The following is a 12,836-nucleotide window of genomic DNA, read 5'->3' on the forward strand; positions in this document are numbered from 1 at the left end:
TCCTAATGGGCCCTTAAGTGTGCCAATACCCGATGACATAAGTTCTGCCCAAACATGCCGGGAATTCAAGGCCTGGCATGGCTCAATGAGGAAAAAATACATATTTCCATCAATGGTGCACCTATTCAGTTGAACCAATTTGACGAAAGACAAGGGTCTGAATTTTGTATCCAGTTTTTAAAGCTTGCATCTAAAATGACCAACCATAATTGTTAATTTATTTCATATATAAAATGCTCACCTGTGTATTGTGATATAACACTGCTCTCTCCCAATAGGCCACTTCCAGACACAGCTGAGACTACAAATGTGTAGTGGTTCCCAGGTATTAGGTTTGTGATGTATTCATATTCAGTGAATACTGACACATTTGAGGCAGGATTTCCTACAACTTGTATCAAATAGTAGCTTTTGTTGCCAGACGGTGGTAGCCAACTGAGAGAAATTGAATCAATAGAAACATCTGTGATGCTTAGATTGTTGGTTACATTGGGTACTGAAAGAAGAAAAGAATTTTAGTTACTCTCAAATACATTATGTAAAGAACTGTTTGAATTGGAAGATTTTTTCTAAGAGAAATATCATAGAAAACATCATTAAGATATAATAGAATGCTAATAGTAGATAATGCCCTATATTGAGGGCATTAACTGCTCTGTATTGCTTGTTTTAAATGGGTGGTTAACTGTGAAGGTTTTTGCTCATAAAAATATATTTTGCCGGTTTGATGAACCCTTTTATTCGCTAGCTGTAGAACTTTTGTCACCATTCCCCTGTTAACCAGTGGTAAAGTGTTGATGCTGTCTTCTCAAAATGAAGAAATTGGCATACCCCATCATGGCATATCTGACTTACCTGTAAGTCCCTAGTATATGGTGCAAAGTGTACCTAAGGCCTGTAAGTTAAATGTCACTAGCGGACTGCAGTATCTTGTGTGCTATCCACTACATAGAGAGAAAGCAAAAACTACTGCAGACCTGTCCTTGTAGCCTGAATGTGCAATTTGAAAACTAACTTCAAATTCGACCTGTCAAAATAACCCTTTTGATAGGACTTCTCTTTAGAATAGTTGTAAGCCACATCCAAGTAACACTTATTGCGTATAAGGCAGGGTGCATGACATTTAAAAGTTGGACGTCTAAAGCATAATCTTACAAAAGCCCCAAAAACAATTTAACTGTAGCAAAGCTGGATGTTTCATTGGAAAACACTAGTTCACATTATTACATGCTATAATGCTAAATTATGGTTAGAAAACAGCTAGACATATGATTCAAAGGCAATTTTTAATAATCATTCAAAATATAACGCAATAGGAAATTGATATTTGTGCTAACTATTAAAGGAAAAGGTAATTTTTATAAAGTTACCTTTTCCCTGCTGAAACTTTTGAAGGCCCGTTTTGCATGAGCTCCATTGTCACCTGGCAGCTGAAAAGCCCCCTTGATGAGGTGATAAAACAGCTTTCAAGTCATGAAAAGGTTTGAGAGAGCAGTTATGTTGTTTTTCCCTTGACACTAGACTATTACCAAGATCGTGAGTAACTACAATGAGCCTACCTTGTCATAGGCAAATTTTAGCTGACACCTGCTTAGGCCCTTCCCACGTTCCCTCAGTCAGACAGGCATCAATCTTAATGAGAGAAGAGCTGCCACCATAGCTGCTTTAGGCTGATTACAGAGGAAGAGTGATTATAGACGTGAGTCTGGGTTGTGGGGGAATGGACAGGGTCCCAGTTATTAATGCACAGTTGAGGGAAAATGTTCAGGTTTCTTTTGCCTTTCTTTTCTTTGTATTTTCAGGTAATTTGCTTAGTCCATTATAATTGGCACAGTCTAGACTGTTCTCATTCCTGGTTCCATAGAAGTTTTACTTCCCTTCTCTTTACAGGTGCTATTATTGTCTGCCTGATGCCTCTTGAGAAAAGAATGGCTGCAGGTAACTAAGAAAGTGACGACTAGACTACAAGTGGTGCAGAACGCAGCTGCCCGGATTCTAACAGGCACTAACAACCGATGCTCTGCTAAACTGGCTCTTCGGGCTCTCCATTGGCTGCCAATATGTGAAAGAGTGCAGTTTAAGGCCCTCTGTTTGAACCACAAAATCCTGAACCGCAAAGCCCCACCTATCCTCAAAGATCTCATCGTCCCCTACATCACCAAAAGGACACTTCGTTCCACGAATGCACACCTGACTCTGATACCCAAGATCAAGAGGGCGGGATCAGGGGGACGTTTGTTTTCATACAACGCCTCCAAATTATGGAACTCGCTCCCTCTACAGATGCGGGCACAATCCAACCTCACTGCATTTCGTAAAGAGCTTAAGACCTGGCTGTTCCCATAAGACTCTCACCACCAGTCGCTTATATCTATCTCTAGCGCTGGGACGCTCACGGGCAGTCACGCGCTCTATAAATTCTTAAATAAATAAATTTAAAAAAAATAAGTTTGTTGAATTCAGTAGCTAGCCATCCTAATCTTCCATTTTTTTCTCTTAATGTTCTTACCTTAATCTTCATTCCGTTCATACTGCACTTCTTTAATTTTAACTCATGATGCAGCTCTACATTAATTTACTTCCTGTTTTCATGTAATTAGGTGTTACTCTGCAGTATGTTCAGAAATTAAATTACACATTTTACTCACTATTAAGGAAGGGATGAACTAATTTAGGGTTTCCACATAAAAATACAGTAGAAAAGAACGAAGGAGAAGAAAAACAAATGGCAGTAGTGATAAGCAAAGGATGGCTTCACTATTGCTGTTCCCCTTATTTATTTCCTTAATTGCAGGCTCTTCAAAGCTTTCCTAACTTTTCACCCTGATTTTTTTACTTTAGTTTTTTAGATATGCTAGTTTTTCTTGTCCTTTTGCTTTTCTCTACCTGTCGCCAGACTCGCAGCCTTGAACTCACTGTCGAAGATCAGAAGAGGACTCAACCTACTGTCTGAGACCTGAGAAGTACCTAAAAGACTGAACATTCCAAGGGTGCTAAGGCTGACCTAATGTTCAAGATCCAGTACACAATAAGCTTGAGAGGTCTTTCCTGCAACTGGAGCTGCCCTAGACCCTGCTGGTGGCTTCTGTTGGAGTGATTCTTGAACCCAAAGGGCTGTTCCTGAGGTCCGGGGACCCTAGGGTGGATCAAAGTGTACTCCTTGTAACACTTCCTGAAACGTGGCACTTAGAAACCTTTTAACTCTTTAGACTTCTGGAGGACTAAGATCAACCTGCCAAGCCAATCCGAAAAAAAGTGCATTGCTGCTGCGTCAGAGATTGAAATTGCTCATGCTGGGAGCTTTTCCGCGGCTGTAAATCCATTTCAGGAGCCTCACAGAGAAGTTGACCAGCATTGTGGAACCCTCTTCAGCTACAGCTTGCAACCTGGACCCATTGGAAGTTATCAAAAAATGTGACAAAGTCTGAACAAAGAAATCTTCACTGGAGGAAGGTGACAAAGTATCTGACTGGGGAAGAACCTTTTGTCGGTCTAAAAGGAAAATTTCTCCCACTCAAAGCTTTCCCACTAAAAGTCTACGACCTTGTCCAGCAACTTAACGATGTTATGAAGTACATTTGGGTCACAGCCTGCTGCCTTGCCTTGCCTTGCCTGCTGATGCTTTTTACTTCTATATCAGAGACTAAAGGGCATATTTACTATTATTTCACACAAGGCTACACAGCAAGGGAACTTGATTACATATGCTGCATTGTGTGAAATGAAGAGGGCAGAAATGCTCAATATTTAAAATGATAAGGAGCATTTCTGCTCTGTCCATGCACTGGCACACTGTGTGCTGCCTATTGCCTATGCAACAATAGTGCAAGGGTTCTTGCTTTCTGGGTGGGATCCACTTTTTGAAGGAAGGTATACCTTCCTGCAGAAAAACAATCCAAAGAGGTATTTTCTGCTATTTGCATGATGCAGTATGCATTATGCGATGATCACACAGAGAAAAGAAATATTCAGAAGAAAATAGATTTTTTTCCACATTACTCCATCCTCTGGAAGGCGTAATAATTTGACACAATTCCAGGTTTAAAAACTTTGTAGATCTGTAATTGCATCAAATCCACAGGTGGATTCACGGGAATCCCATGTTCCACCAATGGAATGGCTACCAGCTCACAATGTAACATAAAGCACCACAAGGTGCTGCATTGTGTTACATTTCTTTACAAAGCCATGCTAGGCAGAGCAAATAGTCGCTTGAGTGGCTTTGTAAATCTTATTAAAGCCTTTTTGTTATCCTTGCATAACCTTGCATGAAGCAAGCACACAAAGGCTTAGTAAATTGGGGTCTAAGTACTATGTTAAAACTTCTGGTTTCTGTATCTGACCCATGCTCGATCATGGTCATTCTTAACTCTCGCCTTAGGTAAGAGCAACCAGATGACCACAGTTGGCGTTTATAGATTTTTAGCCAAATTTTAAATCATGGGCCAGGTGTACGATGGTTTTAGCAGTTGCAAACAGAAAATTCGGCCATTTGCGACCACCATATAACAATGGCATTTTGATGGGTGGCAGTAGGAAACACTGACCGCCATGGTCCAGACAGGTGATCTGTATCTGACCGCCTGTCGGACCTCCCTGGAATCCCAGAATTGCGGCTGTGCCTGTCAGGCACCACAGTAGGGATTACAATATCCCTTTCCACCTGTCGTTCTGCGGAGTCAACTCACAGCAAAAAGAAATCAGAAACGGATTTGGGGGCCTGTAGTGGGCCCTCCTAACTCCCCAGGCTAGGGACATAGGCCCTAGGGGGCAACATATCCCTACACCAAGGGGTAGGCACTGCCCATTGTGGGCCTCCCTTGTATTGGGGAAAGATGAGGGTGCACTGGAGGGGTACCCATGGTACCCCCACATTTCCAGGCACTAAGTGGCAGACACCGCATGGCGCCTGCAATGTAGTGCAGGTAAATGCAAGACCTTCATTACAGAGGGTGCTGCAGCCTGCAGCACCCACCGCAATGGTAAACATGCCCCAATGCGACCGCCACCGTGGTGGTTGCAGTGTAATTCCATAGTCAGGACCGCTTCCATATAGGCGGATGGTCCCAATTCCTGTGACAATGGTGGATGGACTCGTGTCGTCCGCCATCGTAATGAGCTCCAATGTTTTTACACAGGCTGGTGCTTTAAATACATTTAATATAGCTTCAGGAAGGAGACATTTTAATTATAAATGTATAGAATAAAAATTCCACCAATTCTCATATACGCACTTGATCATGTTCCAATTAGTAATGGACATCTTTAAATCTTCACGAGGGGAAGGTCCTACACAAGGTAACTACAGTGAGTAAAGCAACTCTAGTCAAGTTGTTGCATTTGGAATTTGTATTAATAATTATTTTGCCTCTTCAATTGTATATGTAGTATGCTGGCCTTACTATCTACTGCATGCATCAGAGGGCACCCTTAGCCACCCATTAAAGCAGAAAACATTTGCAGTACCTGAGAAAAACACAATAAACCTTATGTTTGCCTTTGGATAACTGGATTGCAAAATAGAACACTTCCAATAATGGACTATTCAACAAGTTAGAATTTTTTTAAAACATGCATTATCAAGATTTAGGGGGTCATTACGAGGCTGTTCGAGCCACATCCAATGGCTCGTCACATCCATCCTGACCACCATCTCTTGCGGCGGTCTGACTGACATATTACAATGCGTGCGGTCGGAGGCAGCGGGCGGAGGGGCAGTCCGATGCCTGAAGCCCGTCAGAGCATCAGTAATCCCTACAATAGGGGCAGTGCCTGCTCCAATATCGCCGTAGAGATTACAATGTCCCTTTCTGCCTGCCCTTTCATGACAGTTAGTCAAGTCAGCGAATTTATATAGCACACTACATACCCAGAGGGTCTCAAGGCGCTTAGGGAGGGGAGGAGGATTTCTTGTCAAATATCCACGTTTTAAGTTGCTTTCTGAATGCTAGGTGGTTCTGGGTACGGCGAAGGTAAGTGGGGAGTGAGTTCCATGTTTTGGCAGCCAGGTATGAGAAGGATCTGCCTCCCATGGTGGTCTTGTTGATGCGAGGTACAGTGGCAAGGGCTTGGCTGGAAGAACGTAGTTGGCGGGAGGGGGTGTAGAAGGACAGTCGTGAGTTGAGGCATTCTGGTCCGATGTCGTAGAGTGATTTGTGTGCGTGGGTTAGCAGTCGGAAAGTGATCCTCTTATTGACGGGTAGCCAGTGGAGGTCTTTCAGGTGACCAGAGATGTGTTCGTTGCGTGGGATGTCTAATATGATCCTGGCTGAGGCGTTTTGGATTCGTTGGAGTTTCTTCTGGAGTTTAGCGGTAGTACCTGCGTAGAGGGTGTTTCCGTAGTCTAGTCGGCTCGTGACCAGAGCATGGGTGACTGTTTTTCTGGTTTCGTGGGGATCCAGCGAAATGTTTTTTTGAGCATGCGAAGGATGTTGAAGCAGGATGAGGATACGGCGCTGACTTGTCTGTTCATTGAGAGTGAAGAATCCAGGATAACGCCTAGGTTCCGTGCGTGGTCTGTCGGGATGGGTGCTTTTCCAAGGGCTTCCGGCCACCAAGAGTCGTCCCATGCAGAGGGGGATGTACCTAAGATGAGGACTTCTGTTTTATCTGAGTTCAGTTTCAGACGGCTGTGTTTCATCCATTCGGCAACTTCTTTCATTCCTTCGTGTAGGTTAGTTTTGGCGGTGCTGGGGTCATTGGTGAGAGAAAGGATCAGTTGAGTGTCATCCGCATAAGAGATGATGTTGAGGTTGTGTTGGCGGGCGATGGCCGCGAGGGGGCTCATGTATACGTTGAAGAGGGTGGGACTGAGTGAGGACCCTTGGGGTACGCCACAGATGACTTCAGTGGCCTCGGACTTGAATGGTGGAAGGCGGACTTTCTGGGTTCTTCCGGTGAGGAATGAGGTGATCCATTCAAGTGCTTTTCCTTGGATTCCGATGTTTCTGAGGCGTTGTAAAAGGGTGCTGTGGCAGACTGTGTCGAAGGCTGCAGAGAGGTCGAGGAGGATGCCTTTCAGCCTGCCATGAAAAGGCAGGCTGAAAGGGACTTTAGGAGCCCCTAGCAGGGCCTCCTAGGCCCTCCACAATGGGGCCTGGGGGGCACCTACGGTGCCTCACTAAACAGCCCTGCATCATGTGGCAGGCACCGGATGGTGCCTGTCACACGGTCAGCTTGCAGCACACACCGGAATGGAAAATATACACTTTGTCACCACAGGCATTGTGGTCTCTTCGTAATAAGGGCAGTGGGACTGCCAACTTCTAGTTGGGTGGTCCTGCTTCCACTACAGTGCCAGTCGGACAAAAGTCCAACCCGCATCATAATGATGCTTTTCGTTTTTCTGTTGACGATTCCCATTGCAAGAAACCAAAGCTGTATGAATCATTTTTAGAAGTCATAATGTATAATTGCTCACACATTTTTCTTATCACTTATATTAGATCCGAGTTATTCAGGTCAAAATCACACTCAGATTGGGCATTCTTCTTTTGAATACAGATAAATGTCCTTGGTCCAGTTCAATACACCAGAATAGTTTGCAGCTTGCTTAATAGAGGGATTCAAGATTTAAACTATGCATGTTTTTATATGCCCTGCAGTTGCAATACCACACAGCTGTTATTTATTTCCTCTGCATTTTAAATTTAAATTTCTCTAATATTGTTTTATTTGAATGAGTATATGTGACATTTTTTAAACTTTTTAAATTGTTGTTTGTAATGGTGTATGGAAAGAATGAATCATTTTTAATATTTAATAATTGTTGATCTCAGTTGAGTTCAAACCAAAAAACTTGACTTTCACTTTGTTGTGATTACACTTTCATAATAGACTACTTCCAGAAACAGCTGAGATTAAGGGGCCTATTAGGATGACGGGCGTACTTTGTCCGCCCGTCATCCTAGCGGGGAATGGGATAGCCCGCCATAAGGGCCGGGGTCCCGGGGGTGGCATTAGGATGTGCCCGCCACTGTGGCGGGCACATCCTGCATTTCTAGCATTGTGGCGGGCGGAGCGCTCAGCACCGCCCGCCACAATGCTAGAAATGCTTTTCAGCATTTGCATATACAAAGCGGCAGGCACCGCGCGGTGCCTGCCGCTTTGTATATGCAAATGAAGGGGGGTACCATAGGTACCCCCCCATGTGCACCCCCCACCTGTACTTCACTCTGGGGGCCCACAGGGGGCCCCCAGAGTGAACACCGCATGCCTTTCCGTGGCGGCATTGCCGCCACGGAAAGGCATTGTGAAATGCCTATAGTAATACTGCGGGTGGTGTCTGACAGACACCGCCTGCATGTAACTCGTTTTCCACCCCGGCCGCATGGCGGCCGGGACGGAAAAGTGGCGGGCGGTGTTTTGCACCGCCGTGGTCCCCCCGCCATTTTAATATGGCGGGGGGGAATACAGGGAAGGATGGCGGGCGGATTTCCCCCGCCAGGCTGGCGGTGGCTACCGCCAGCCTGGCGGGGGCATTCCGCCCACCATCCTAATGGGGCCCTAAGAATCAGTAGTGATTACCCAGTATTATATTTGTGATGGACACATATTTAATGAATATGATCACATTTGAGGTGCAATTTCTACCACTTTTACCAAATAGTAGCCTTTGTAGGTGAAAGCCCACAACCTTGGCAAACTCCTGCCTTTTTAGGAAATGTCTTAGTGCATTCATCTTCTTGCCCATAATGTGCTCTTAGAATCGTACTACTGTGAACGACCTTATCAGCATATAATAAGTTGTTGTTAAGACCTTGCAATTGTAAGGCATGCCACAATTCTTCCCCGTTACATGACAGAATACCTTTGAAAATAATATGAATTCACTCAAATATCATCAAAATAATATTGATTACAAAAATAATGCCATTTTATACTCAACCCGGAAAAAATGAAATATCAAAGACAAACCTTTTCCTGTATAAAATATCTAAATTTAACAGTGTTGAACACACACATTGAAATACATAACATTGTTGAATATTTAAATATGTAAACAATATAAAAATGTTGAAGCACACATTATCAACAATATAGTGAAGAATAGAAAAAAATATTTTAATTCATAAAATCAATAACCAAACACACAAAAACGAATTATGTGTTAATACAAGAAACATAAAAGTATTCATATATAAAACCATATCTATTGACAACACATATATTATTAATATAAACATTTTAAAAAATGCTAACTGTGTTTGACATCTTAGTGCGGTTGAAAGTTGAAGTTATAAGTTGATTTTTACTGATGCTTTCTAATCAAAGTTTGCAACAGTTTTCTTATTGTAAAAAAGAAATAAAAAATCTACATTTTATCTGTTGCAATATGAAGTTACAGAAGTAGTCACATGTTGTTGTCATTTGAGAAGATGATTTATATAGTTGCATATGTGGTCATTTTCACATCTGTAAATTCGGTAACCTTTTACTTTACAAAGTCCAGAAATAAAGCTTTGATTTCAACGAAATAACGATTTAAATGCTTTAAACATGTGACGGAATACAGGTATGAAGTATGAACCAACATCTCAAGGATCAACTGTTCAATACTTAAACAGTTATTCCCATAATGAGATGGTAATGAGAACATTTTGAAACATTTCTTTCTGAAGTGTACACTTTGTAAAACAATCTTCCTTAGTTCACCCTGAAGGCACGCAAAATTTATTTGCAGGGGGATTTTCCACCATTGCTGAAACTAAGATATACAATTATTTATGATTTACAAAATATAAATTCTTACAGTAATATCTGCCAATATTATCATTTAGCTCCCAGCACTTCATCTTTTTTTTATATTCACTTAAGTAATGCAAATGTGCTCATGCATTTTGCGATCAAGTGACTTAGTGCCATATGTATCAAGCAAAATTGCGATCGCAAATGCCGAAATTAGCAGAATTTCGGTGTTTGCGATCGCAATTTTGCTAAATGCTATGTATGAAGGCAAATCTGCGTGCAAAATAAGGAATTGCAAAATTTGCGATTCCTTATTTTGCTATTGCATTTAAGGAATTGCAAATTTTGCGATTTCTTAAATGCAATGTAAGAAGCACCAAAAAAGTGCAATTTGGCCTTAAGGAATCGCAAATTACCACCAACTTCAAGTTGGTGGTAATTTGCGATTTCTTTGAAAAATGCACTTTTTTGCATTTTTCAAAATGCAACGTGAAGCACATACATGCCTTTAGGGCATGTATGTGTGCCACATGTGCACCCATGCTTATTTCAAGGGTGCAACAGGGTGTCCTTTTGACACCCTTGAAATTGCATTCTCAATTTGCGATTCTCTAAATGCTAATCTCAAATTGAGAATGCCTTCCCATTCATTCCAATGGGCCTCTAGGCCCATAGGAATGAATGGGGAGGTATTCCGTAATTGCGAATCGCAATTTGAGATTCGCATTTAAGGAATATGTAGGATTCGCAAAATTTTTTGCAAATCCTACATACATAGCATTTTACGATTCTCAAATAGCGATTCGCAAAACATCGCTATTTGAGATTTGCAAAATAGGATTTTGATACATATGGCCCTTAATGGACAAACATGTTGAGAGTTCACTCTAATGTATTGGTTTATTGTGGATGTTTTTTCAAAATCCAAAAATGTATTCTCATTGAACATGCATTTTACATTTCCACTTTTCAAAATTCTCAAACGTAGGAAATGTTTCTTCCTGAACTATTATGCAATTGAGCAGTCATCTGAATATCGAACTGGCATAGATCACCCAGACCTCTCTGGGAACTGTTTGTGAATATGTGAAAAGTCCGAAATGTGCACATACACTGAAGTAACAGAGAAGCAATTGCCAGACTGCCTTTCTCACTGCAGCTTTTTGAGTACATTCTAACCAAAATTGGGATTTTGGTTCAGAATCCAATTGTTATTCTCTTCAAACTTTCTGCTACAAAATATTTACAAAATAAGTAGCACAATTAGATGAAATCTAAGAGTCCGAACTCTCTTTAAGGCAGATGCATTAAAAGGTATGCTTAATATGGAATTTGTAGTCAAGGCAAGGGTGTTGTCTCTGCTTGTTGAATTTAGAATATATCCCTCTCTATTATTTTGTGAGTTACTAACATTATCCAGTTAATAAAGCTTTACAAGATTGATATAACATCTGCAATTGCATATGATTTCACTTTTATATAGAAAATACTCACCTGTATACTCAGATATTACATACTCAAATCCCAAATCACCATTTCCAAACACAGCAGAGATTATGAATGTGTAGTAATTCCCAGGTATCAAATGTGTGATGTTCACAAATTCAGCAAGCGTGGTCACATTTGAGGAAGGATTTCCTGCCATTTTCACCAAATAGGAGCTTATTCCGTTAGTCCCTGGTTCCCAGCTCAGTGAAATTGAATCAATGGAAACCTCTACCACGGTAAGATTCACAATTTGATGTTTTTCTGAAATAAGGAAAACAGAAAGAGAATTAGCATGAAAGGAGTTACATAAAGTATTGAATTGAGTTTTGTTTTCTAGCAGAAATACCATGGAAAATATGAAGGGGGCACAGAGTGCTCATCACTTTATCCGAAACATTGCTCTAGATAGGAATTCCTCGTAGAGTGTTTGTGCTTGTAATTGGTCACTGTGTTTCTATAATTTATCACAATTCCTCACACACTTTAAAAGAAGGTAAACAATAAAATACAGATTTAGGTCATTCAAAGAGGTTCTTTTTTATTCCTCTTTCATACATGTTCCTTCATGAAGTGATCAGGAAGACAGTCGGTACCACCCTCTCCATTGTACTGCAACTTGCACAGCAGCAAACCTAGGGGGGGATTTACTATCTTTTCACACAGCGCACTGCAGCAGCCACAAATGCTGTGCTTCGTGAGGAGGAGAGCGCCCAATTTACAAAAATAAGGCACTCTTCTCCCATCTCACTAGTGCCGGCGCTGAAATCCGCTGCCGTGCACCACGGAGACACCTTTGAACCATGGTGCACGGGTGTCTCCGTGAGTCTAGCACTGGTTTACAAAATACTATGCTTAGACTTACATGAAGCCTTTTCCCACTTTGAATGTGTGCAAAATCGGAAAAGAAAGGAGAAATGAAAGGATTTCTCCTTCTTTGCGCCTATGTTAGAAAGGGCCCAGTTTTCGCTCACTAAACCCTGTCTACATTATTTAGTAAATTGGGTTTAGTGTGAATTCTCATGCTTCACCCTTGGTATGCCCCCATGACGCTAAGTAACGCTTTGCATTACTCTCACATTATTTCCAGTGCTAAACAATTTAAGCGCGGGAAAGTAAATTAGAAAAGAAAGATTTTTCACCGGTTTGAATCACTTTTGTGACAAAAACATGGAGCAAAATCTTAATAAATCTCATTGTCTAAAAAAACCATTATTGGGTAACATTTAACCTTCAGGGCCTTAACCCCTTCCCCGCGGATGACAAAGCCAGCTCGTCATGGGCGTTACCTGCGCTGCGCGGATGACGAGCTGGCTTTGTCACGTTACGCGGGATTTTTAAAAATGCCGCGCACAGCGGGAAAAGCCGCCGCGGCGAAGCGGTTAAACAACTATTAACTCCATTGTTGCAGCCTGTGTTCCCTGTGCAATCCATTGCCTGAACACTAAGTTTAATTCCTTACAATTGTTTTAAGTAGAAGCATGGTACAATGTATAACACACCTGGTTCTTCTTCAGCTTACTCATCCTTTCAAGCCATAGAAAAGGCACTTTAAAAAAGAATCAATCAAGTTGGTGGGAGCCAGCATTCCTAAAATCCTTAAAGCAAACTGTATTCCTAGAGACATCAGAACTGTCATATCTACCCTTGTAGAAATAACATCT

At 41.7% G+C, this 12,836-nt stretch overlaps 1 protein-coding gene across 1 annotated transcript in view; it reads right to left on the reverse strand.

The window, feature by feature from the left end:
* The window catches only part of LOC147684192 (receptor-type tyrosine-protein phosphatase eta-like), a 134,252-nt gene that overhangs the window by 37,818 nt on the left and 83,598 nt on the right, over positions 1-12,836 (reverse strand). Inside the window, exons 8-9 of the mRNA XM_086942605.1 lie at positions 11,182-11,436; positions 242-496 (exon numbers count right to left, since the gene is read on the reverse strand). Of these exons, the coding sequence (XP_086798731.1) occupies positions 242-496; positions 11,182-11,436 (510 nt within the window). The remainder of the gene's footprint in view (positions 1-241; positions 497-11,181; positions 11,437-12,836) is intronic.

The sequence above is a fragment of the Lissotriton vulgaris genome, chromosome 11 (genome assembly GCF_964263255.1).
Source record: "Lissotriton vulgaris chromosome 11, aLisVul1.2, whole genome shotgun sequence".
Classification (NCBI taxonomy): Eukaryota; Metazoa; Chordata; class Amphibia; order Caudata; family Salamandridae; genus Lissotriton; species Lissotriton vulgaris.